Consider the following 27,574-nt stretch of genomic DNA (forward strand, 5'->3'; position numbering starts at 1 on the left):
GACACTAAACAAACAAGGCCCAACACAGCGAAACCTACACACCTGAAAGATAAGGGACACTCATTCAAAGACAACAACACACATACTGTGGACAAGTTGTTTTTCACTGAGATCCCTATTAGCTTCCACCAAGTGGTCGCTCCTCCTCCTCCTGAGGCAGGAGAGGTGGTGTGAAGGAGGTGGTTTAAGTACAAATCGAGAAGCTATCCTTCAACAGAAGTAGAGGTCTACAACACCACCTATAATACTGTCCTTTCATCCCTCCCCAGGAGTTTTAACTATCATTCACACCTGGCCTCAGGTGACTCCAATGACTGCTGTTACACAGCCAGGAGCTCTTGCTGATGCCAGTCAGAAGAAGATTTAAAACATCTTTTCCACCAAGGAAAGTCTTCTTTCAATGAAGAAATATTCTCCAGTTCTAATATAACTGATGCTATAGGAGCATCGATGCTAACCTCTTTAGGAGCCGCCATAGCTGCCAGTGGTTCCTCGCATAAAGCTGATTGGTCCAAACAGCTGTGTGCAGCTCTCCCTCGTAAAGTAAGACCGAAGACGAGGACAAATGCATTTTCTCCTTTTTATTACAAAAAATGAAAAACAATGACTTTGGTTTCCATGTTTATGTATCTTGAAGGAATCTGGAGGAAAACAGGGATTCATGCCGAGAGGATCAATACCTCGTGTCTGTGCATCAAGAGTAGTGCTAAACCAGGAGTTTATTAGCTTAGCATAAAGACAAGAAGCAGAGGGAAAAGCTTGAAGAAATACACTGACCTGCACCTCTAAAGCTCACTGATTAACTCATATCTCAGCTGGTTAATCTGCACAAAAACAAACATAAGAACAACAAGTTGTGGTTTTAGGGAGAGTTACAAGCTGTAACTCTCACTGTGAACAGCTTTGGGATTAAACAAAAGAGATCCGTGTTAATGAGTGAGCTTTAGAGAGAGGCAGGCTAGCCGTTTCCCCGTGCTTCTACTATGCTAAGCTAATCACCTCCTGGCTGCAGCACAGACAGACGAGTATCTATCCTCTCACGTAATTCTCACAAATATCGCAAATATGTGTATTTCTCAACAAGAATTGTTCTTTAAAAAACATGTTCTCGCTTCCTCTGGTGGAACCCAGCCCTGCAGGTAGTTTCAGTTTTATTCCTCCAGATTTTCAGATTTCTGTCTCAACTCTGATGATATTGTCAATGAAGGAAATTATGTGTGTGGTCCTCACAGGGCTGAAAAATGACAAAAAGACTCAGCAGAAACATCTCTGCAGAAACATCTGTGCTGACAGAGTAGCATCCTCTGTACCCAGGACAGTTTTCAGAGGAGAAAGCTGAGCTGAGCAGGAGGTCTGTGGTTCTTTACATTGTGTAATAAGGACATTTTCGCTGCACTGAAGTAATTAAAAAGTCTGTTCACCCAAATCTCAGATCTGAAAACCTGGACAAATAAAACAAACCACTAGAAGTTTGCAGTGATTTGAAACTTCATGTACCACAAATAAAAATAAATCTGACTGCAGCTGACATGAAAACTGAAGTGCTGCACACGTCTGAGGGCGACTCCTCCAAACAACCAAAACTAAGTATGCTTAGCTCACTGATTACTGAAAACACAAATGCTTGAATAATAAAATAAATGCAGAGAGAGGTATATTAATGCACTAACATCCTGCTTTTTCAGTTCATGCACTATATTTGGACGGCTTCAATAAATATATATGTGGTCATGAAAGCTATGGCTGTACTCCTGAATGCTGGAAATACTGGAAAAAAGGTCTCACATGTTCTACTACAAAGGCTGGTGGCAGCTGGAGGGATTTCATCTTGGCACAGTTTTCACAAACCGCAGCGACTCAAACGCCACAGTTCTCCATTTCTGCTGCGTCGACCTCCGGAGGGCAGACGGAGATCTCCTGAAAAAACTCGTCATGCTTCAGCATGCTCTGAAACACAAAGACGACCACATGAAGCTGGAAAGATGAACTCAGGTTTCTAATGACGCAGGTTTGCACGCTTGGAGTCAGGAGCAGCTCCGTGTCTCACCGTCAGGTTGTTGATTCCCTCAGAAAAAGCTCCAATCTGTCGAACAGTCCCCTCAGAGTCTTCCATCTGCCAACAGAGAGCCGGGCGACACGCGGGTTAGGTACAAAACGAAGAATCTCGAGACAAAGTAGAAGCTGTGGTGTCTCCGTACCTGTTCCAGGTGGTCGAGGTTCTCGTCATAGACCCGGACGCCCCGCTGGAAGCTGCTGCTCTTGGGCATTTCCACGTTCATGGGGCAGACGTACTCCTCGCCATCGTCCTGACGTTTCTTCCTCAAAGTGCCAAAACCACCGAATGACAGACGTCTGGGCTGGAGGAGGAAAAAGGAGACAATCAGCAGTTTGTCAAACTGCACACATTCATGACTGGATTTATCATTACAGCCGTGTTTAAAACAAAACTGCCTGATTTACCGGACAGTCCATTAAATATCTAAAGGTTTCAACAGCTGGTCAACAAAACAAGCCACCACAAGCATTTTGTGAAATACAGTAAGATTATTCTCTGGTTTCATTGAGAATTAAATGAGATTATTGACACTACTCTCATATCTGTCCATTTAATATGAAGGAAGAGCTGAGCCTCTATCGATCTATTCAAAAATATTCTTATATCTCGTTTGTTTAATCTGCACAAAAGCTGACAAGTTACTGTTTTTACACTTCAGGTTTTATCCGGATTAAACGCACGAGATGCAACATGTTAATCTGATCTTTAGTGTCGCTGGCTGGTGGATTTTGTTATCTCTGAGCAGAGCCGGGGAAGCTCCCTCTCACAAAATGTCAGCTGTTCCTTTGACGAATGATCACTACCTTCTCATCTTATCTGAAAAAAATATTGGCGGGTTCATTTATAATAAATGGGAGTAAAAAAAACAAAAATCAGCCTTCAGTGTCAGCTGAATGACCCACAAAGAGTTCAGTGTTCGTGCCCTGCAGAAAGGCTGCAGGAGGACAAAAGAAAAGCCAGTTAGACGGCGTTTTATTCTGTGTGAGATAACGAGTGAAACTGAAGCTGGTATCACCACGGTGACAGAGCGGCGTGTTTGCGATGCAGCGGACGGGCACTTGCCTTGACCTTGGCGGTGGCGGTGAGGACGGCGTAGTCTGGGTTTTCCAGACAGTCCTGTTTGAGCCGCTGCGCCTCGGAGCCGACGAGCAGGTGGAAATGCGTTGCCAGGTGGCGTCTCAGCAGGGTTTTGTTGGGAGGAATGTTGAGCAGGAGGGCGAGCGCTTCCACGTTGAAGCGGGGCTCCAGCACCTTCACAGCGAGCAGACGTTTGAGAGAGCATCGTGGTGAGAGGTCAAGAAGGGAAACGGTCAGAACACAACAAGGTTTTTTAATACAAGTACACAAACAGCGCTTCTCTCAGAGTGAGGCCGCCTGCAGCTCACTGAACAAACAGGTGGACTTAAAGAGGATTAACTGTCTCATCCTGGACACCTTTAACCACACCAGCCTTGAAGGAAAAGGCGAGACAACAGCGATAGCATTCTTGTTAAAGAATAAAATAAAAATACATGTAAAAATACATAAAAAAAACTCAAGGCCAGATAAACAAGATTATATATAAAAATAAATCTATAGGGATTAACATAAAACCTCCTAAAGTAGACTTGTGTTCCCTCTCTTTAATATGTTTTTATTCTGTTAACTTTACATTTACTTAACCATGTGCTCAAATGTCTGTCTCCCCACTGGGTGTGTTAAATCTGATCCCGATCGCGCCCCCGCCCCTCTCACCATCAGTCCTCCATGAACACCGCTGCCCCTCAGATTTGGAGCGTATTCTGCCAGATCCACAGACCGCAGCCACTCCATCACCCTGTGGTTGGTCCACTGGGAGATCTCTGCTGGTGTCATGTTGTTCTGCACGACAAGGGAATAAAGATCCAGAACTGAGGGGGCAAACACATCTGAAAGAGCTTTAAAACAAGAAGGAGGCTGCGGCTTCCTCTGCTGTACCTCATCAGAGGGTCTTCTCCTGAGACAGCTGGGTTCGTAGGAGTTGAGGCGGAGGACCTGAATGGCCCTCTTGATGCTGAGATGATGGAGAACGCTGCCCACCTTCAGAGACAGCAAGTCCTCCTGGGAAACAGCCACACAAAAAGAGTTATTACAGTCACTTAAATGGTTTATTGAGAATATAGAAGAATTATCGGACCTTTTGTATAAAAAAAGTTTGTCACTTGAATGTCATAGGAGTTTTACAAGCTTCCACACAGGCTCCAGAGCAACATGATGAGGTTTAAAAAGTTCTGGCTGCTCACCACCGTCATGTAGTGCAGCACGCGTCCATCAACACGAGCCTCATCGAAGTGACTTTTATACTGCGGGAGGCCGATGTCATCCAGCCACCCTGGAACAACAGCAGAGCAGTTCATCAAAAGTCGAGCGGAAAAGTGCATTTTCGTCATTTGTATTATGATGGCGTCACACTCACTGGTCACCCAGTTGTGGTCCAGTTTGCCCTTCAGGTCGTCCTCCTCTGAGCCGAGAGCCTGCAGGGCCAGCTGCAGCTTCTTCCTGTGGAGCGGGTGCTTCATGCAGAGTTCCTGATCAGCAGAGAAACTAAAGTTTACACACAGACAGCAGCGAGCAGAGCTGGACGAAGCACTCACATCTTTAACCATCATGTAAAAGCAGTAACACCACAGTGTAGAAACACTGACAGGTAAAAGTTATATTGAATTTTATTGATTTCACATATTTGCTTTATGTTAATTAAATGCATCTGATTTAATTTATTGTATCTAAATTAACTGGATTAATTGGATGTGGACAAACATTTGAAAGGTTAACTGAGTTTTGAAGGTCTTGGGTTTGAAAACTTAGTGTAACACTACTTTAAATACTGAGTTTCAGAACGTTCACTGCAGAAACTTTGGATGAAGAAAACAACGCTTTGCTCTGAAACCTTCACGCCCGGCTGGTGGCAGCCTCACCTTCTCCAGGTCATGCTGTGACGCCTGCAGTAGCGTTTGTCCTGACTTGATCCAGCTTTGACACTGGGCAACGTACAGGCCGAGGCCCTGCTCGTGCAGCCATCCGCAGACGTCGTCTTTACTCCACCGCGAGAAAGGAACATCGACAGCACTGACGGAGACAGGGAGGGAATATCGATCGCAGCAATTCAACTGGGACAACCACTGGCAGACCTACAGAACAAGGCAGGTAGATGTAAAAAAGTGGTTTTTACACCTCTTTGATACCTACTTGTGTTTCGATTCACGTGACCAGCCGAGCCGAGGGCCGGCTGTGGCTCTGACTCCGCCCCTCCTGAACTCCATCTCTGCTGCATCATCGAGGTTGAAGGAGGTGGAGTGACTCCTCTTTAGTCTGCAGGAGCGTCACATTAGAAATGACCGAAACTGGTCTTATATGACTTTAAACACAGCTGACGCGCCCCTGAACGTTACCTGCCAAAGAACTTCTTGAAGCCTTTGGATTTCTTTTTGGTTTCAGGTGAGGACGGCAGAGGAGCGCCATCGTGGGATTTTCGCTGAGGTACGCCGGCTAAGTCCAGGTGCTCTGTGCCTTTACACTCCGTCTCAGCTGTAAACATAATTATATACACGTTAACATGACTTCAGCAAGCCAGGACCACCCACCACGTCTCAGAACAGCTTCAAACTGAACTCCAGCACAACTACGAAAGCACCGCTATGACCCGATGCTAAACTACAAACTAAAGAATTAACAGGAGCATCATGACTGACACCACCCATGCAAAACACAAGTTAACTATGACAAGAACTACGTCACAACTTTACCAACAGGTAGCATCAAAAAGGCTTAATTGCAGATGGTTTAAAGTCATGGATAAGGGACAACTGGACAGAAACACCTCAACCCAGAGCAAGAGACAAGAAACTCTAGAAAACATCTTTTCCATGATGATTTAGAGCAGTGAGTCCCAACATTTATTCCCATAGATTAATTCTTACTAAATTATTCAAATGAGACAGCCAAAGAGAAAATCAGTATTTGATTGAACTGCAAACTGTGACGAGTTATCACAAGTGTAAAAATGCTGGGAACCACTGATTCAGGGGGAAAGCTGTTAATCTATCAGAGAGCAGTATGACAGTATGTGATGATCACTTCTCCTACAGTAAGTGAAGTGGTCACATTCTGTCTTAATTCACATCCAGCTGTATAATCCAGAGCAGCCATACTGCAGGCCAACGAGCCCACTCTGCTCTACTGTACCTAACGCAGGCGCGCTGGCACTCCGGCTGCGGTCTTCACAATTTACAGAGAATCAGAGAATTATGAGGATGAGTGACACAACATAAGACACAACATAAGAAACGTCTCATAATGGCGAAAAATGTGATTTCCAGGTAAGCAATAGAAAATAAGAGCTCAGTATCACCAAGGTTTGGAGTGCTGGACGCCTGCTTGCCTCCACGCAGCTTGAAGAAGCCGCGGCCGAAGGAAGAACGAGCCTTCTTGGTACCAAAACTTCCATCGCTTGTGGCGTTTGCTTTGGTCGGAGATGAAGAACCAGGTCCTGCTTTATTTTTGGCCTAAGAGGGAAAAACACAGGACAGCACAAAAGTCAGGACACGGCCAAAGATGCCAATTTCATCTTAAAATAGAAGTAGAAAGAGAAGAAATGCAGTTGCACTATTTAACCACTAGGTGTCAAGGCAGGACAGGCTCTTACAGCGAGTCCTGTGATTGGTCCAGTGAAATTCGGTCATTCATTCAACCTACTCGCACAGATAAATTCACTTTCTCCACATTCAAAAGGTCAAAATGTAAATGAACAAACACTGTGAGTTTAAGCTGTTGGAAATGGATTATATTTCTACTGTGCAGTCAGGTATCTGAACTGTAGCGTGTCCTGGTCTTACCTGGTCAGTGCTGCTGGTCAGGGTTGAGCTGCCCGGCTGTGGGATGTCTGAAGAACTGAAATAACGAGTATTCAAGTTTTTAAGCTTCAGTCAGGAACAAGTTGTTTTGAAATATTCTCAAGTACCACAGAAGTACTGTTACTTTGCTGCCATACTTCTGTTTAAAAGAAGTGAGATTACTGGTGTAAAAAGCTACTAAAGGCCTGAACAGACTTTGTTTTTAAATTAACATCTTCCTGACTCTCCATGTTTTATTCTTACTGGTACTCAGGGTCAGGTGTCCCAGCATAGCTACAGGACTAAACCTAAAAACATATTTCACCTGGATGGGTGTTGTTTCTCCTAGATTCTAGTTTCTAGCAGAGTAGATTCTTGTTTTTGGACATAATTTAGTCCAACTAAATGTCAATACATTTTAGCACTATTTAATTGTACATACTTTCCTGTGTAAAAATCTGAGGCAAATGAATGATCACAAAAAATAAAAAATCTCTGAAGTTACAATGAGGCGTGAGATCTCCTGTAGGGTTAATCTTGGGTTTAAGGCAAAGTTTAGGTTAATAAACAACATTTTAGCTCATGGTTTTGCTATCTTATCCAAAAAGTGACGAGATGAATGCAAACTGACGAGAACACACATCAACGTAAGGCACCCTTTCTGGGTGAAATACCAAGTTTTTAGGGAGTCCCACATCGCAAAACCCACTAGTCTGAGCAAAGGTCTGCAGCTCAGCCTCACATCAACAATTCATTCTGTCATATACAGTTTCCAAATCGAAAGAAACACAGATGGCAGATGATATGTGCAAAGCTAAATGAAGAACTGCAGTAATATATTTAAGTTTAAATTTGCCTTGGTTTGTTGTAAATGATCATTTCAGCTGCTAAAAACTGACACTAGACCTGCAGTGAAAGCTACAAAAACAGATGAACAGTGATTTAACAGTTAAAACTGAGATTTGAACAGCTGGCAGTTGTATGACCTGAAGCACACTGATTCACCCACATCCCAGATCACAAACACCCTGTCTGCTTTTATAAACACATGTGAATGAACTTCAGAATGGTCCAAAACATCAGCGAGAGTTCATTCTGATATATTGTGCAGATTCCACCCACAAAGGAAATAAAGAGGTTTTAATAACACGTAGGAACAATAATTCAAACTGAAAGGCGGGTTTACCTTTCAGCTGCCTGTAACTGCCGTTCTCTGTCCAGCTCATTCATTTCAGAGAGCACGGCTATGCATGGAATAGACTGAGACAACAGAGGAAAAAACGTGATTAATTGAACATATTTTCTCAACAGCGGAAGATTTACACAGCTCAAAAAAATAATAACCACAACAGAAGCTCTGGATTCCTGGGAGGAACAATTTCAGAGTGGGAGGCCGAAATTGAGCTTTTCTAAAGGAAGTCTACAGTCTGGGGTTCATCCTGTGCGCGAATTGTTTTGACAGAGGTTGTGTTTACCTCGCCAGAACTCCTTCCTGCCTCCCCCACCAACGCCAGCGCGACTTGATCCACCTCCATGGATACAGGAACCGAGGGATCATCTGGGATATCGTCATAGTCATCCTCCTTTAACTTCTCTGAGTGAGGACAGTAGAGACAGTAATCAGGGATGTACTGCAGCTCCTTCTCTGTAAGTTTATCCACCTTTTAGGCTGAATTCATGGAGGCTTCTTTTAAATGATGTTTTTCTTGATATTGGTGGATGTTTTGTGGTCTAACGGTATCATTTCATCAGTGTTTAGGATGAATCGATCTGTTTACTGTTACTCTATTCTGACACAGATCTAAAGAATAAAAAGATCTTTATGTATCAGCCTCAACAAAATGTGAAGTTACAACAACGTAAACTTGCTTCACAGTATTTTAAATCACTTTGGCTCAGTTTTCACGACACTTTCAACATGTCAAAGAGCCAAACTAACTAAAACAGTTACCCTTAAGCAGAAGACACTAATGCGGTGAAGTGCAGTCACTGCCATGACTTTGTCTTGTATGAAGGATTTACTGTAGTTTATAGTTAAGTCAGACTCTAGAGTTCCTTTTTTATATTTCCAGGAAAACAGCAATTATAAATAAAAGGAAAGTTTTCAAAACTATGTCTTCCTCTGTATCACATCAGATACTGACCTCTGCATTTTTTTCTAATAGCTATTTGTATCTTGACGGCACGACAGCTGCAGACTGTTTTGATGGGAATTAGTTTGTGTTTAGCAGCATTAAACTGATAATAAACGGTTATTTTAAACGCAACAATGCATCATCTAGTGTGACACATTTTCATTCTGTCTGCTGTGTGAGATTTTAAGGTCAAAATTAGTATTGATGTAGTGACAGTAAATAATGAGGACTATTAAAGTTTGATCTTTCAACACAGTCTGACCTTTGACCTGCTCCTGCACTTTCTTGCACTTTGTAAGCGACTCCTCCAGCTCTTTTATCCTTCGTTCCTGCAGATAAACACACACGATGTTCCAGTTATGGCTTCATGGAAATCAAAGCGGCTGCTCAGATGCTGCTTACGACCACGTCGTCACATCACTCTGTACCTTCTCATCGTTGGACGACGCCAGTGACTCCAACACCCTCTTCATCTTCAACACTTCCGTATCTGATAAAACAAAACAAACAAAAACAAAGTGATGCGTTACACTTGTTGCAGGCTTAGTTCAGCTTCACCTCCTCCTCCCACCTCTGAAATCAGCCAGCACAAACCAGAAATAATGAAGCCACTGGGGCTCAGTGTGCTGTTTCAGTTTGTTGCTGCAATGAACTCGATTCAATTTTCATCACAAATTCTCAATAACAGGGGCTTTCTGTGTGTTTTACCAGGAGGGCTACACAACTGAACATGCACCAAACACTTGGTAATCTAATGCAAACCACAATTATCTGCAGGACAAACCTCATGTCAGCTCTGTGTGTTTATGAGAGCCTGTCATTGCAGGGCTCAAAGCCACATCATCAATCAGAATCCAATGTCAAATCTCATCAAATAGTTTAGATATGAACAACTTTTAAAGCTGCACTAATCAATATTTTTAAATTAGAAATAGATAAACTGAATAATAATGTATGTGAAAGGGGTTGTTTGTAGTGACGCATCGCCAGGAAACCCGAGTCTGTAGTTCCCCTCAGCATTGTGGAGCACTTTAGTGTCTTTCAGCTCATTGTTTTGTTTTCACAGCCCACAACTTTACCGTTTTTGGTTCAGTTCCACCTTTATCATCAGCCATAAAGCTCTCATAAACCAGGTGTACACTACCTGTCCGGCACAAAGCAGCAGACAGACACTGTTAGAGACTAGCTGGTGAAGACTGCTCAAGACATTTCCCTTAAGAGTTATTAGAGAACAGGAAGCTAAAAAGAGAGTAAATATTGGACTTACACTCATCAGGTGGACAGAAACACGACCCCAAATTAATTTTAATTATGTCTTCTTTCTGCTTGAGGTGTAAATAACCAACTGTTTGCAAACACATTCACCACAACAACTTTATAAGGCAGTGGTTTTAAATGGTCAAAAATTGATTAATGCAGAGAATTTGAGAAAAAAAATCTCAAATTGACATTTGAGTTGCAAAAATCCAAGGAACTACTAAAGCTGAATGACAACCTGAATGTCTTGTACTAGTTCTTAAAAGCAGACATTTGAAAATCTGTAGCTTCACAGATTTGATGTTGTCAGTGTCTGAACAAACAACCAGCCCCTGACGGAAGACTAAATAAATGCCTATAATCAGGTTGCACTGTACAGCATGTGTTTACAGGCAGACATGTAAGAGACTCCTGCCTGAATAAATGGCATTCCTCTACCAGCGTGGATAAGATAAGGTCGTCAGCAGTGGGTGGAAGGAGTCAGATATGTTTGGTATGGAGACTACAGGCAGATAACGAGTTCAGTCAAAAAAAAGGGAGGCTTCAGATCACCTCATTATAATTTAGACTGTATGAAAAGCAAGAGAGTGAAGAAATAATGGTGAAATCCAGATGAAAGCATGATAGCCATTATTTCTTCAGGAGGGCTGCTGGAGGGAGTTCTGGTGTTGTTGGAATGTGAAATGTCTGTTTGTCTAATCCTCATAAACCCTTTTTCTAATATCAGAGTCCATGAAACAAGAAGCGCCCAGACAGTTATTAAAACAGCTCCCACCTCGCTCTCCTCCCTCTGCTCTGCTGTGGCCCTCCACCCGCAGTCTGTTCTCATCCTTCAGCCGCCTCAGCTCCACCTCCCGCTCCTCCAGCTGCCTCTGCAGAAGCTGCAGCTCCTCCTATAATGAGAGGAGATGTTAAGTCCTCATTCTGCACATCTCAATATCATATAATTCTCATATCATAATCACTTTATTTGTGAATCAGACTTCGGTAGCAGGATAGCATCCATATAGTCTAGGTGTGAAATTTTAAATTGTCTCTAATTTACAAGCTTTTAGTGCTCAGACACAAATTTCTGGTTAGATGCTACACTGTATTTCATCGTCTAAGTACTTGTACCCTGAACAATGACAATAAAGTTGACTCTTTATAAAAAGAAATAGGTAAAAGGGAAGACCATGACCAACCCTTATCATACTCTATATTATAATAAACATACCAAGGCACCAAACTAATGACTAACAACTATTTCATTGATGACAAAATCAATAGTTTAGTCTATAAAATGTCAGAAAAACATTTATTTTTAGCCACACTAGCAGCTCTAGCGATGGCTGTCAGTCAGTTGACCACCTTGGACCGAAATGTTTCGACAACTAATCAATGAATTCCCTCTAAACTTCCTACAGATGGTCGTCTGACTTCTCATCTAGCGCCATCATCAGGTCAACACTACAACCAAACAGCAGCAGCGACATTAACATCAGCCTCAGTTATACTTTGTGTTTAGTGCTAATTTGCAAATAGCATGCTAACATGCTAAACAAAGATGACTGGGTTAACATTACACATGCTAAACATCAGAAAGTGAGCACTGAGATTTTGAGTCATTTAGCATTTAGCTCAAAGTTCTCCCTCACAGGGGACGCCAGCTTGGCTGCAGACTCTTAACCTTGTTTCAAATTATGGAAAGCTCCTTCAGAGCCACAGCCATCCTTTTTACAAGCTACGTAGCGCTCCTTGTGCTGAGCAAACTCAATCTCATGTGCAAAAAAAGGTGGAGTGCCCCTTTAACACAACATTAGTAAGAATTAGTCAGTAGGGCAGTTTGTGATTTAGTTAGTAAGTTCAACCCCCTGAACACACTGTGGGTCTTGTGAGATGATTCAGTGGAAACTAATTCTACTCACTAAACCGTGAAAAACACACTGAAACACTGGACACACATAAAACTGCCAAAAGAGGACCCATCAAAACGTGCTAACAGACATTACTGTTGATTGTTTCATGCACCGATTAACAAGATGTGTTTCCACAAAAAGAAACCAGGAGCTGTGTGTAAAGGTCTGCAGGTGTTAATAGAAAAAAAAAAGAGGATTTGGTGCAAATCCGGAAACCGGCACAGGTGGAGGCACTTACAGCGAGTGTGGCGAAAGTCAGGAAAGCAGTGTGCAGCAGTGGAGAAGCAGCAGGTTTAGAGGGCCAGAAAGGAGAAGAGTACAAGCTGGGGAGTAAACCTCGTTCACCTCGTCTCCAGTGGACCGCTCAGTGTTCCACTTTGGACGCTTGGCAGGTTAGCATGTTGCCGAAAGATGTTACAATCACAGTAGAAAGGGGGGAGGAGGAAAGAGGAGGAGGCGAAAAGGGGGGTAAAGGGAGCAAAGAGACGATATCATGGGGGAAAATCACAAGGAATGATGCATTTTAAATGAGAGCAATAAATTCAGATCTCCTTGTCAAATATAAAACAATCGAGCTTCTGCTAACTGGACCTTCAGCAGCGACCTGCACACACTCACTTTGGTAGCCTTGAGTTTCTTCTCACACTGCAGTCTTTCATTCTCTATGTCAGTCACCCTGAACCGCAGGTCCGTTACTTCCTGGTACAAGCCCTGGGGAGGAGAGAAGAACTCCCATTACCCATTAAACCCGCACTGGGGAGGGTTATGGAGACTGTGTGGGAGAGAGTTATGATTCTTTAACAGCGAGAGATTTCCTGCCAAAAGCACCAAACATTATTTTCAGACCGATGTCCCACTGGAGAGAATTTGAGCAGCTCCGTCCACACATGAAGACAAATCCTGGACGAAAGGGAAGCGTCGTGCTCAATTATTGTGAAACTGCTTTTTACTCAATCAGCAGCAACAGTGTACGAGCCCTGTGCTTTGGAGAAACTGTCGGTAAATGTAATGTACTGATGGGACATTATATCTCAAATGTATTGACAGTGTTTAAAAAAATGGTGGATTTTGTCTTGTTTATTTACATTTGTGATGAAATTGATGGCATGATGAGATTTGGCACTACACTTTCCATCATGCCTTGATTGATGTAAACAGGAATTATAATGTTGCCATGGAGTCAGTTGCTGTCTCCCACTTTATTAAAACATTGAAGACTTGATCGGTGTTACAGACAATATACAAAAAACAATCATAGTTCACTGTTTTTAAAGTAACAGGAAATGATGGAATACATTCGCTGCCAGACATCAATCGAACCGTGACTTGAGATTGTCATCGTCAATTACACAAGAAAACAATCTCTCTGGTGCTGTTTCACCTCCACCTTCAGTATATTTGAATTTGCTGCTGCTGTGAGTTGCACCTTCATTTAATTTGTTGCATATCATTGTGGGAGAATAGTCTCCAGCAACAACACCATCAAAGATCTGGTGTTTTTATGAAGCATACTGACATTTTTAAAAATATATTTGTTACTTTTCTGGTGGAATCACACTACACGGTCAAAAATTAGCATGTGTGGGTTTTGACAACACAGAATCAATCAGGTGCTAAAGCTCAAATAAATACAGAGATCAGAACAAAGGACAGGATAGGATAGGACTGACATGACAGGCTCTTTTGGATTTCATTAAAAGCTAAATGGAGGCTAAAAGGAAACAAAAATAAACACATTCAGTTGCATTCCATTCAGTCAACTCCCTTCAGGCTGTCACTGTCTGGAAACACCACATGACCCCCAAATATATGCCCCAGCTAGTGGACAATGTTTATGGAAACTACAACTCTCACAGACCCTCAGAGAGGGGAGAGGAGAGGTATGGGTATGGATGTGGGTGGGGGTGTTCTGGCAGGAAGCAGCTGCTGGAGCACAAGGGGTGTTTAAGCTCTCTTGTAACCCTTAAGTTCACCCTGCACCACATGACCGGTCTCTGAGTCCTCCAGCCGAGTGAGACGGACCTTTGTGACTTTAAACAATGGCTGTGTGGCTGCCAGGATTCAGAGTCACACATCACATAAAACAAGGTGCAGGTGCAGCTTCTTAGCTGCCTCTGCTCCACTTTACATGGCGTACATGTTAAGCATCGGGGTGTACCTCATTGTCTCTGTGATCTCTCTCCACAGCCGTCAGCTTCAGCTTCAGACTGGACACCTCGGTCATCAGCTCCAGCTTCTGGGTCTCCAGCGCTGTCCGGTTCAACAGCTCCTGTGGAGCAACACACAAACAGCTGTGCTTAAATATTATGTGGAGAGATCACAGTTTGGGATAATGCTTTTTGATTTACCTGCAGAAGAGAGGGAACTCTGCAGAGGCCTTACCTGTTGCAGCAGCTCCTCAGTAGCATTTAGTTTCTCCCGATGATGCTCCAGGCAGTTGTCCAGGTCCCGTATCTTCTCACCTTGCACCTCCACCTGGTCTGTAAGGACACTCACCTGGACAATGGTGAGACATTAGTATTAATCTCACTAAACAAACTAAAAAGCACTCAGAGGGAACATGCTGTAGGTCATCCAAGGCCACATAATCTCCTAAAATAAGATTTTGATAACGTGTTTGGACGTTTGGCATGTGGAACTAGATTTGTCCCCAAGGATGAACTGTGACACTGTAAGACAGTGTGGGCCAATAAATCACTGCTATATTAAGGATACTGATATGATTATGCATTATTATCATATAATATGAAAAGACCCAAACCAACAACGAACTGACTCTACAACCGAGAACTGGCTATGCAGCCAGTGCCTGATATATCTGACTCCTCTTTGTCATAGAGCTCCATTGCTGTCCAAAAGCTACTAAAAAAAACACACCAAAGAGCCACATCTTTGCACTGGGTGATGTGCCATTTCTTCTGTTTTGCTGTCCTTGTTTTTAGCGGTCATGTCTATTCCTGTGTAAGAGTCAAATTCCTTTGAACACTTGGCCAATGAAGCTGATTCTGATGTTATCTTAAAACCATTCACATGGACATTGCACGTTATATGGTCTGTAAATTACTGAACCTTTTCAAAAAATAAAACGATGTCCTTGTGATCTCTGTTTTGAGAATCACATCTTCAGTATGAATGACTGACTGCAGGGCTGAGTGCCACAAACAGGGCAGGGACATTGGAAAGTGATGAGACGGACCGTCAAATTGTCGGTTTTGTTTTTTTACACAATAATGCTAGCCTTAAGCTTCAACACAATCTTTAAGCAGAATGGGATTCACTTGGAATAGATATGTGCATGTCATCTAAATCTGGTTGCTTTCCCACACTGTGGTCAAGTGTAATGCCAGTTTATGTAAGTAGGCCATGCCTTGAAGAACTTCGCAGCCACTTATAGAAAGAGGGTACAGCTAACCAAAAAACAAACCTTTTTCCCGCTCAATTAAATATTCTGAAGGTCCAATCATTGGTGAAGACTTGACCAAAATTTGTAAGAGGAGTTTAAAGTTTTCATAGAAAATGTAGTTGCCTAGTTGTTGTGCTCACGATCTGCATTACAAATGAATAATTCTTTCCCATCCATCAAACATTTTTGGCCAAATTACTTCTAAAAGATATTCTGCTGACTAAGAGACAAACATACTAAACAACCAGTAACACTGAGAATGTGGCCTCATTGGCAGAGGTAATTATGAAAAGGCAGCCTCATACAATGCCACTTAATTGCCCATTCAAGAGTAATTGTTCTGCCACAGTGGAGAGTTTTGCTCACAAACCTGAAGAATAAGACACTCTTTGTCGCTCTCCAGTCGTGACAGGCGTTCTTGGTAGACCGCTTCTGAGCTGTGGCCGTTAGTCTGAAATGAGAAACAATACCTGTTGATTTGTGCTGTCTGAACAAATAACTGCATTTGCTACATCTGTTAAATAATGTTTTCTTTCAAATGCTAATTCTTTCGAGATGAGAGCTCATTAAAAAAAGAAGGGGAAGTCCTTCAGTTGTCATGTTGAAATATGGCTCTGGCTGAGGAATCCACACTGATTTTCTAATGGGTGCATGCCACTAGTCTATAACCATATAACCTCCCTGACAATGAACTCACATGGTTTTCCCTTGAGGAAAAAAAACTGATATGAGAGTTGAGTTTTCAGATGAAGCATGTGAGAGTCAACAGTGCTCTCACATGCAAGTGATTTGAAAATTGAATCAAAAGCAAACTCTTCTCTCAAATATCACACATGGAGAGGGAAGAAAAACAAGAGGCTCGGCCTGAGTCACCAGGAGTTGAGAAGATGGAAAGTATTCGCAGCAGGAGTCCTATAGAAGCTTCATCAGTCACGAGGCGCGTCATAACAGCACCTTTACAATAACCAGAGTCACTGTATACAGCATGGAGCGCTATCAACAGATACACAGCAGATCAGAGAACAAGTCATACCAGGATTTATCTTAACACTGGACTGTGCAAAGACACTGATGTTATCATACACAGACATGGCTGCACCAAAAAAAAAAAAAAAAAAAAAAAAAGGTAAAATGTGACAGGTCTTCTGCACAAAAATAAACATTTTCTCTCTCTGGTCAGTGATGAGAAGAATTAGAGACCTCATTTACACTTAGTCACATCATGCATCTTAGGTGGATCAGATATCTTTCAGATATCAAAAAAAGCCAACCAGGTAAATGCATCCAAGAAGCACTGGAGATGGATTGAAATACAGTAACACAAACAACCTGAAGAAGTGGTCTGAGACACATTATATTGAAATGCCAAAGAGGTAAATGCATCAAAGACTCATAAAAGACATTTTTCCACCTAATTGTTGAGCGAATTTGAAGCAAACCTTTAAAATGGTGCAAAAAAGAAAATGGGAATTAGGCTCATTTCCATTAACTGGTTTGGAATTAATAAATTAGGCTACGCAAAGTGTAGTTTTGTCAGAGGTTGGCGGTACAGGCTAGATTATGCATTGCTATAAAACGCAGAGCAGAAGAAATAGAGATCATGACCCAGAAAAAAAAGTTGTTTGCTAACCACCAAATTAACCTCAAACAAGTAGAAGAAGCTAAACCAGTCGTCTTTCCCACGTTTAACAGACAAATAAAAAAGCTTCTTCTCTCTGCAGCAGAAACAGCTGATCAGTCATGTGAGTTAAATGTCAGTAAACATTTATATCTAACAAGTCACATTTTACAATTTATTTTACGGCTGCAAACACAAAACTGCCAAAACTAAACAAAAACTTTGTAAATGGACTTTTTACCAATCGTCCGTGCAGCCACTCTGCCAGCCCCTCCGCAGTGGAATCAGGGATCTGGCATCGCAGATTGTCCCTCTCCTCGTTGTCCATGAGCTCCAGCGCCCCACGCAGGTCCTCCAATAGATGCAGCACCCGCAGGCCACCCAAGAAGGGTGAAGTGGGCGACTGGCAGTCAAACAGCCCGTTGGAGTAGTCCATGGCCTTGGAGCCTGACGGGATAAAGAGGAAGAGTTCGATGTGGGATGACACAAAGACACATTTTATTTATTTCTCACAAATCATAAAGTTGTGAAATTACAATAGCTCATCGAGCTGGCAGCCTATTCAAAATTGAAACCTAATCTGTTGGATTCTCACAGAGCAAAGTAGATAGATTTATGGCTACAGACACATTTGGTGCTGATCTGGTGGGGTGGTAGCAGCAGCATGACTAATGAACCAAAGCTGAAAATCTCTTACTTCCTTTTTCAGAAATTGTTGTGTCTGTTCAGATTGTTCAGAAAGTTGTGTCTGTCTCCACATGCAACCAAATGTCTTCTTCTGGTGCAGGTGCCATTAAACAAACAGAGCAGATACACAAACTCCGTAGTTTCGTGACTAGAGTTGTGTGTGCGCACAAAGACAGAAATATGTGTGCATGTTCCCTGCACCAGATTTATGAAGCTGTTCGTTCTCATCTTTTCTTTTATAAACGTCAAACATTGGGAAACAGACTGATTTCATCTCTCATAGTTAGCCATACATGACTGAAGACAAGCCCTTAATTACATGTTTGCATATAAATACTTTGACCAGTTTTTCAGTTAAAAGAACAGCAAAGAAGACAATTTCAGCAGTCACAGCACACAGCTTTGGCCATATATAGGTCCTGTATTACCCTCAATTCATCACATATGCCCGTAAACCACCATCAGCAGTGATATCTATCGATAAGTAATCATTAGCATCACACAGAGGTAACCAATGCTTTAGTTAATAGCTCTAAAACAGACTTTAAGAAAAAGGCAAACAAACAAACACAATGACATCAAACAAAAACATCTTATTTTTGATTTCCACCTTAATATATCATCTGGCTTGCTCTAAAAACGTGTGACTGCATGATCTAGAGCATATGTGAGGCATGCACACTCTGTTCTCATATATACCAGTGTGTGTGTGGGAAATTGCATATGCATGTTTGCACTGTTTATAGATCTGGCAGCTGGAGTCTGAGTGTAATTCACAGGCGATTGTTCATAGCAGCAGATTCAGAAAACAAGCTAAAGCACAGCAAATTCAATTTAGCTGAGAGTATAATTCACCGCTTGCAGTTTACTGCCATTCACACATTTTATTTAATTAAAGTATTTTAATTAAAAGACATTTGTGTCATATATCATCTCGCCTGAGAACATTTGGTTTTTTACACGACTCAGAATCTTTTACACTGAGGACATTGAGCATCTTTTAGCAATAATTGTACTCCTACACAACATTTCAGCAGAACTAGTATATTTAGACAAATGCTGGTATTTTTTCCACTCCTGCATAAACACAAACACATTCTCCTGCAAACATACTGGGAAAGCACATGTTTACAGGGATCCTGTCAAACATCAGGTGACACAGTATAAGCAAATAATGACAATTAAATTTCCTCCTGTATCTGCACAAATCATATGCTCTGATTGTTCTTGGAAGCAAACGCAGCCGCATGTTGACTGAGCTCAAGTGCGTGATGTTCCCATCGTGTGCTGCGGCCGACTCCATACCATCTGTCTTAAATGTCAACCATAATGAAGATGTCCAGCAGTCACAAAGCGGGAGCTAAATAAATAAATATCCAAACAATCATGGCTTCCCCACAGTAGCGAGGGAGTGGGGGCTTGATGACGGCTGTGGTTTCTGCGGAAACAGGGGGGACTGGGGGATATCATGTGATCAGCCGCCTCGCTCCCATTGGAAAGGTCAGCGCTATAATTACACACATCAGCGGAAAAGTAGGGACTTTGAAACTGAAGCCTGCTCTGCTCATCTGCAGCAGCAGCAGCACCCAGAGTGTGGCCAAACGTTCCCAAGCAGGAGTTTGTATTCCATACTCAGAGCTTGAATAATCATTAGTTTCCGTCACTGCCGGGACAATGGAAACTTTCATTTCTCATGGTGGAGGAATGCAGTGGAAGCAGAAAGAGCCAGTGAGCTAGCAGCACAACTTCAGCATTATTCCAAACTTTTATGTATATTCAGGCGGATTAAATTAAACTGCAGGTTGAAGGAGAAGGAGAAGGGCACATTGTGTTACCGTCCACTGGATGTAGTATTCCCAGCTTGCAATTCAATAGTTTCCAGATGTGGCTAGACCCCATAGTACGCCATACCCACTTTTAAAAAAAAACTGCTATTGCCAGGTCTTAAAGTCCAAGTGCACAAAGAAGTTACCTGCAATGATCCCATCCATTTGCTCCAAGGCTGCCGCCAACATCTCGCTGGCGTCAGACATCATCTTGTGCTCAATGAATCTGAAAGAAGAAAAAAAAGGAGCATTAGAAACAAGAGGGAAAAGATAAGAAGGATCCATAAAGCACTCCGCCGAAGCTGAGACATGGAGACTAGCAGAGTCCACTTCAAATTCACCCACCACAGACAGGGGGTTCCCCAACACTTACAGCAGACAGCAAGATGAGAAAAGTAGGCAGCAAATAAAGCTTAAGTATGTGTTTCTGGAAGTGAGACAACTTAAAAAGAAGAATAAACAGACCTTATGATTCATTTAAACAGGAGGAGCAGCAATCCTCCACTACTACTCTCAATTACATTAAAACAAAACCAAAGACCACAACAGCTCACTAAAGTAAACATCCCATCAGTCAGCAGCCTCTTCAGATTTTCTCAAACTGAAATCCAGAATATTGTGACATATATAAATAAAAGCAGCAGTCAGCTGCAAATAATGATGGCATCCATGAAGAAGTCAGGTCAGTTTCATACAGATTCAAAGAGTTTTTTCAAAGTCAAACTGTGGTAACACGACTGGAGTTCAGTGGGAAAGACGGTTTAATCTAATTTATTTAGCAAAGGCAAAAAGATCCACTTCCTGCGCGTGGCATGTGCAAAGCATAAAGCAAAGAATCTCAAGGCGTCTTACAAATTTGTGGCTTCGCAGTGTTTTAACACGAAACAGAACAGTGCAACATCTGTAGGTTATAAATGATCTCTTATAAATTAATCTCATCAAAGCTACAAATAACAATGTCTCTGTTTTTGCTTCGTGTGTGTGTTATCTTTCTGTGAACTTAATCGTTTTGTCGCTTGTGAAAAATATCTACCACAATTCTCCAGAGCCTCGGCTGACAGGTTCAAATTGCTCCATTTTGGCTGACCGACAGTTCAAAGTGGATGTGGAAATAGAAAATCTAACGAAAAGCTAACAGATCAGAACTCATATTAGAGTTGAAACAGATTCATCAGCAACTCTGTTGATTATTGATTAATTATTTAATCCCTGATTCCAGATTCTTAATTGAGAGGACTGCCGTCTTTTCTTTGTCATGTGTGATAATAAACTGAACATTGTTTTGAGTTTGGACTGTTGATCGGACAAAAGAAGAAATTGTAATTAAGGGAATTGAGACTGTCACCATTTTCTGATATTTTTTGAAAAAGACTTAACTGATTCAGCAATATAATTATGATTAGTTGCAGCTCTAGTCCCCATTATTTTCAAAGCAACTGAGGATTGCTTTGCTCCTGTGTAAGCATCACTTTCAAACTACAAAGCCTGCATGTTTTTACTTTGAAAAAAGCACCACTAATTCTGTTATGATACAAGCTCTCATTCTTCCTTTTCAAATGGCTGCTGCATCAAATTAACCCTGCAATCTGCGCCACAGAACACTGGCTGTCTGAGAGACAAAAACAAAGTGATCTCCAGGACTTATTACCCAGCAGCCCTTATTTCCGGTAGTCAGGCAGTCACGGGTGATCTCGGGTTGGCTCCTATCTGGAATAATGGCACTATTCTCCCAGGGGTCTCAGGCCTCGTAGCACTGGCATGCTCGGCATCTCAAACTTCCATAACAAAGTTGGACAGTATCCCCATGACGGCTGTATGCAAACACTTATCACATGCCTCTCTTTTACTTGCATTGACCATTTATCACTTCAAACTAAATCTGATTTTAAGGGGTTGAGCTGGTAGACAGTATGTAGACAGAGCAGCTAAAGTCCAGGACTAACGACATACAAACAGTGGCTCTACTTGTTCCCATGGTACGGGGGCAGGGGCTGCAGGGCTTACTTCATTTCCTCCCTCTCTGGGGTCACAGTGTCACACCCAGCAAGGTAAAACATGGGCAATAAGAACATAATTAAACCAATGGTCTCAGTGTGAGCTGGGGGCTGCTGTTAACACAAGGAGCCTTATTCGCTGCCTAATTTCTACAACACACACCACAGGAAATGAAGTTTCTCCCAAAACATCAGGCACACTGCTGTGCATTTCCATAAACGCAGTATTTAGTAGTAGTTTCTGCCGCCAGACGTCTCTCAAACAATACAATTAAAAAGACTGCGTTTGATGACATTGTGACTTAGTGTGGCATCATGGGAGTTGTTGATGTCATTATTAAATAACCACCACTGCTGATCTATCTGATGCAATTCAAGCAGAAATCATGTTTATGGTCAAGGTATTATATGAAAAGTTTTATTCATCTTCACTCTCTGATGTACTGTTTCTTGTGTTGTCCCGAGAGGGGTTAAAGGGGATATGATGTGAACCATTTCATGTCATTTAAAGAAAGACAAAAACAGGACTTCTGGTCAGTAAGAACACCAGATAAGACCTCAGATTTCAAAATAAAAGCTACCCATTTGCAACTAAATTTTACAGTTCCCATGTGATATTCGGGGTGGAGGAATTCCACAGTTACATGTCTTACAACTAAAATGATTTCCTCCACAGGTATTTCCACAGTTTGATGGAAAACCATCACTCATTCTCACCAGGGTGGAAGCTGTATTTGGTCAGGTGCTTGATTCACACCATGGGAGAAACCTAAAGCATGTCTCTTTTCTAAGTCTTGTGTTGAGAATCCAAAATATTTTTCTCTCTGTGTGAGTGCAGAAAACAACAAACGCCACGAACAGAGAAACACCGGGGTGTGCTATCTCAGCCTCAACTCAAATGTCTTGTCTTGTGATAAAAGCCACATCAAATCAGATATTATGAGTTGCATGAGAAATCCCATTCAGTAGAATCGCATCAGTCTAATTCAGGAATCATTTCTAGGAAGGACTCACACCAGAAATTACATGTGCTCTTGTGCAGGTCATGTGGCATGGAAGTCTGCCACGATAACTCGTCTGTCCATTCTTCAAAAGTGTAAAACTAGACCCTTTAAAACATCAGGCTGAGCAATTTTCCACTTCTTTTCGCATCAGCGACGAGCAGGTCATCCGTAAAGAATTTTCTGACCAAAACCTCCAGAGAGAAGCCTACAGATGAGGGCCCATCTCTCCAGCCATGTGGAGACGTGTCTGTAATGATGATTGATAACACCACGGTGTAGGAGTGAACGCTACACACATTCCTTAGCAGGTTAGTTCCCCCGAAAACCAAACACTGATGCCTGGTACTGACATCCCCGCCGACCTCTGTGACCTCCCTCCCTTCACCCTTCATACAAAACCCCGAGGACTTTACTCTGTGTAGCCAAACTCACACCCGCACTGAACTCCATTGTTGTCCAAAAACTATTAAAAACACTATAATGAAGGACGCTGTTGCACTGGGTGATATGTTCCTTCACTACCATGACCATGGTCAATGTTACTTTGACTCAATACCAGATACACAGTCCTGCACTACATGTGCATTTATCCACCAAAGTAAATGGCCCCAATAAATGTGCTATTTTCTCCAGAAACGACAGAAACCTGCTGTTTTACAGAGTAACTTATCATTTCTTAAAAATCCCACTATATATTTGTGACCTGTTTTAAGAATGAATGGTGCCACGGATTAGGTGGTTAGGCATGTCAGAAAGGGGTTGTACACTTCACTCAAAGTCTTTCAACTGTAAATATGCTTTTGGATGAACCGATTTTACAGTCATTGCATGTTGTGAATGTACTTTATTTGAAGCTTGGGAACAGAGCCATTGCGTTCCTGATAGAACATTGACACAAGTTTAAAGTTACATTAAAGTTAAAAAGACATCAGTGCCATTTATGTAAATGCATCAGACTGACAGCAGTGATATCTCCAAGTCTATTTTATAGAAAGACACATGTGTCTGAAAGGCAAACTTGACATTTCTAATGCCGTAAGGTGGTTTTAACATCAACCAGATGGAGGGGAAAATATATGGAGGGGGAGGGACACATTTGAAAAGAAAATAGGATGGGATTACTTGACCCTGTGCTGAGTGGTCGGGGTCTACAACAGACACTCACACACATATACACAAACACATGGCTTTGATGGTGCCTCAGAAAGCCCTGCTCCTATAGCCTCATTCCAGCTGTGGTACAGATGTGCATTTCAGAACTGAACTGGCTCAGAGGACTAATAGAAGCAGCATTAGCTGCTGCAGTACAGTAATAAGAGTAGTAGCAGCAGTCAAGAGTTCAGAACTGCTTGTTGGATAAAAAAATAAAACTATGTTGCACTGTTTGTGAGTCTGAGGCTTTAAATTACAACAAGTATCATTCAAAAACAACTTTGAATAATTTGCTTTCTGCTGGTTTCCATTACTCTGCAACTCAAACTCTTCTTGCCAATAGTTTCAGATTAAATCCCTTTAAATGCTAGTAACGGTGTCCCACAAGGCTCAACACTACATCCCTTGCTATTTACATATAAATCGAATTTATTTTCCAGCTTCATGTTGTTAAGTTGATGATACAATCTTGTAAGCCATCAATACCACTAAAACCCATTTGGGATGCAACTAACAATCTTTTTTGGAATCAATTAAACTGCTGATTATTTTCTTGACTAATGGATGAATAATTTTCTCTATAAAATATCAGAAAAAAGCAAAAAATGCCTGTCTTGTTTTGTCCGTCCAAGAGCCCAAAACACAAAAATATTTGATTTAATATAATACCACAAGGAAAAGCAGTGAATCATCACATATAAGAACATGCAACCATCAAATGTGTGTCATATCTGCTTGAAAAAAATACTTAAAACAGTTAAATCAATTATCAATAGATAATTTATTTGATTATTATTTAATTGACTAATCAATTAATCAGTGCAGCTCTACAAACCATGCTTTCTCCAGGTCACTGTCTGCCCTCTCAAACAATGCGCTCACTTCTCTATCTTCATCTTCTGTGGTGATTTAACTGACATGGTACAGAATTTGCAGTATCAGTATGTGTAGTTAATAATATGTGTAGTAGTGATAATGTAGCATTGTCTTAACTGGAGTATCTGCAGGACTGTCTCTTCTTTGTTTGTTCAACAGTCCTAAACAAAAAGATGTTTAGCTTTGCATAATATAAGAAAAAAGAAATCAGGTAATTGTTGTATTGGAGAAGCTGGAACCACAGAGTGTTTGCCCTTCTTGTTTGAAAAATGACTTAAACTACAAATCAATTAATCGACTAACTGTTTACCTCAATCAGTTGCAGTACAGCAGTAACGGTAAAGTAGTACTTGAAGAGGTAACATGGATATGAGGCGTGACACGGCCTTATGGAAGACAATCCACGTGAAATCCAACCTCCAGTCAAACACCCTGGCTTTCTGTTTACACTTCCCTCTGAGACGGTCCAGTGGACTTTTCGTTTGGGTTTCTGTGAGGTCAGACTGTTTGACAGAAACGACAGCAAAGACTTTAAACTAGTCTTTTACTTCTGCACAAACAACTCTTTGTCTTCCAGAGACTCACATGACAGCACCACGACACTGATCCCAAGCTGCTGCAGTTTTTCCATGTGGCCCCAACTACATCAGTCAGAAATCACATTGGAGGCGAAAAAATAAAGAGGATTGTGGAAAGGGGCAGGAAGAACTGAGTAAGAGATCACAGCCAAGCCAAGAAAAACTGCCTTTCATTGCTTTTGTTATAAAAGGTCTTAGCAGAGAAGCAACTTTAAGTATGAAGTCTTATTTAGGGCATAATTTCACAGCTGCAGCTGTGCACTTAGCCTCAGAAGATAAGCAAAATACTGCAAAGTCGAATGAGTTCTACAAGAGTCGCTACAATGGGTAAAACCATAAACGGGCTTGAAACAGAGGCATCCCCACACTCAGGAAGACCTTCACTCAGTGCTGTCAGGAAGCGTTTCCTGGCACATTCTGGAGAAATGTCTTCCTCTTAGCCAGAAATTGCCATTTCCCAGAAATCTCAGCACTGACTGCACTAACAAAACTAAAAGCCGAGATCCCAAAAAGCCACTTGTGCCACTCGTATATAAAAACGGCCCTTTAATTACGTTCCAGTGAAACAAATGTTTCAGATTAAGAGATTTTTATTCAATTAGAGAAGCATGTAAACACCCCAATATATTATGCGCCTCAAACGTGACACCTCCCTTCTTTCAAAATACACCACCACAAGAGTACTGTACCAAGAATGCAAGGAATGCAAGTGTCAAGAAAAAAAGGTGGCTGAGATAGAAAGGCCTCTGTCGATTTTCTTGACACGTGGCTTCAAGAAAAATAAAAATGTAAAAACTTGAAACTTCAGGGTCTGTGCCTTGTTGACTCAAGTTACCTGCGAATACAAACTAGGACCAACAGTGCACTTTGTCTTCTGGGCAACAAACAAATGTCTGATGCCACTAGAAACAAAATAATTGGTGCCAGGAGATTAGATTTATTTACTTGTGTGTTAAACAATCAGTGAGCAATGTGAAAATGTGTTTTATTATGTTAGCTCTCCCACTGTAACATCAGATTCGGCTGTGCAAGCAAGTGTGCAGCAGCATGGATTTTCTGAGCAGCCAACCATGAGCAGTGGGACACAAATATGGTTATTGTCAGAGAGGGAAATAAAATCCTTTGTTATGCTTTCAGTTCTTTGCCCGGAAGCTAAGACATCATCAGACGTACGCAGAGTGGAGGGCTGCCAGCGGGTCATGCAGCGCCTCAGGACGGAGGTTTTTCCTGACCAACCGTACACTGCAGAGGTTTACCCAAACAAAGGCTGCAGAAGTCTGAGACTGATAATGACACTGGACCAGAAGCAGCTTTAAACTGCTGGCTTCGTGTTGGCTGCTACTGTCTCCTCTGCAGTAAACGCTGATGGGAGCCAAACTGAGTCTGACTGGAGGTTCACCGCAGTGATTCATGATTTGGCTTGTACATTAATGGACATGTGATGCATAAATTAGCTCTGGCTAAATTGCATGCAAAGCTAGCATAATTCATCTTACTAAAAGAAACTGCAGTGCCCTGAAAAGTACAAAAACAGTTGTTAATATTACTTTGTCTCATAAGATCTTTTCTCTATTATTCTCTATGGATGTTATATGAAATGAATTAGTAGGTTTTGTTAATGGCAGAATCACTGTAGGCAAACAGCTGCATAACCAATAAGGACTGTATAGTATAGTGGAGTAGTATTGTTATTATGGCATAAACAAAACCATAAAATAATAATAAAATATCACAACAACTCTGCAAGTCCTAATGATAATAGTTATGGGGACTCCTTCTGATACCAAAGCAAGAAAATAACTAAATCAAACAAAACGACTTCACTATAAAGTCACTACCGATACTGTAGTGTTAAACAGTGTATGTACCCGTAGAAATGAATGACATATTAGACACTGTTACTAACAGGGAAAAGGAGCTAAACTCTGTTGGCACGTTAGCTAACACAAACACTTTGTAATTAGCAACGTGACGTCCAATTAAATGGAATACAACAGAAAAAAATGCGCATTAGTCACGAGTTTTAAAACAATTAAGCTAGCGGTCCAACGAAGCTAGGACAAACAAACCGTTAAAACTAGCTAACTTTGCTTCGAAAATTCAACTTAAACTTCGGTGAACTTACAGCTTTCGACCAAGAAACGTCAGAAGAAAGAAGGGATCCTGCAGTCTCCAGTAGCTTCACTCCACACACTTTGGCCACTTTTCACAGGAGCTTCATTGTCGGCGTTCACCTTCCC

At 41.7% G+C, this 27,574-nt stretch overlaps 1 protein-coding gene across 1 annotated transcript; it reads right to left on the reverse strand.

Moving 5' to 3' along the window:
• Window positions 1–566: 566 nt before the first annotated feature.
• On the reverse strand, window positions 567–27,574 carry LOC121625529 (liprin-beta-1-like). The gene is made up of 25 exons (XM_041963641.1): window positions 27,460–27,574; window positions 19,877–19,956; window positions 17,459–17,664; window positions 15,970–16,050; window positions 14,579–14,692; window positions 14,355–14,465; window positions 12,815–12,907; window positions 11,074–11,191; window positions 9,470–9,531; window positions 9,304–9,370; window positions 8,382–8,500; window positions 8,093–8,166; window positions 6,910–6,964; window positions 6,426–6,579; window positions 5,467–5,602; window positions 5,264–5,386; window positions 4,993–5,143; window positions 4,491–4,602; window positions 4,318–4,406; window positions 4,013–4,135; window positions 3,791–3,916; window positions 3,119–3,307; window positions 2,199–2,357; window positions 2,048–2,113; window positions 567–1,947 (listed from the first exon to the last, which is right to left on the reverse strand). Exons 2-25 carry the CDS (start codon window positions 19,938–19,940, stop codon window positions 1,858–1,860), a joined length of 2,682 nt encoding a protein of 893 aa, XP_041819575.1. The 5' UTR covers window positions 19,941–19,956; window positions 27,460–27,574; the 3' UTR covers window positions 567–1,857.

The sequence above is a fragment of the Chelmon rostratus genome, chromosome 22 (genome assembly GCF_017976325.1).
Source record: "Chelmon rostratus isolate fCheRos1 chromosome 22, fCheRos1.pri, whole genome shotgun sequence".
NCBI classification, from domain to species: domain Eukaryota; kingdom Metazoa; phylum Chordata; class Actinopteri; order Chaetodontiformes; family Chaetodontidae; genus Chelmon; species Chelmon rostratus.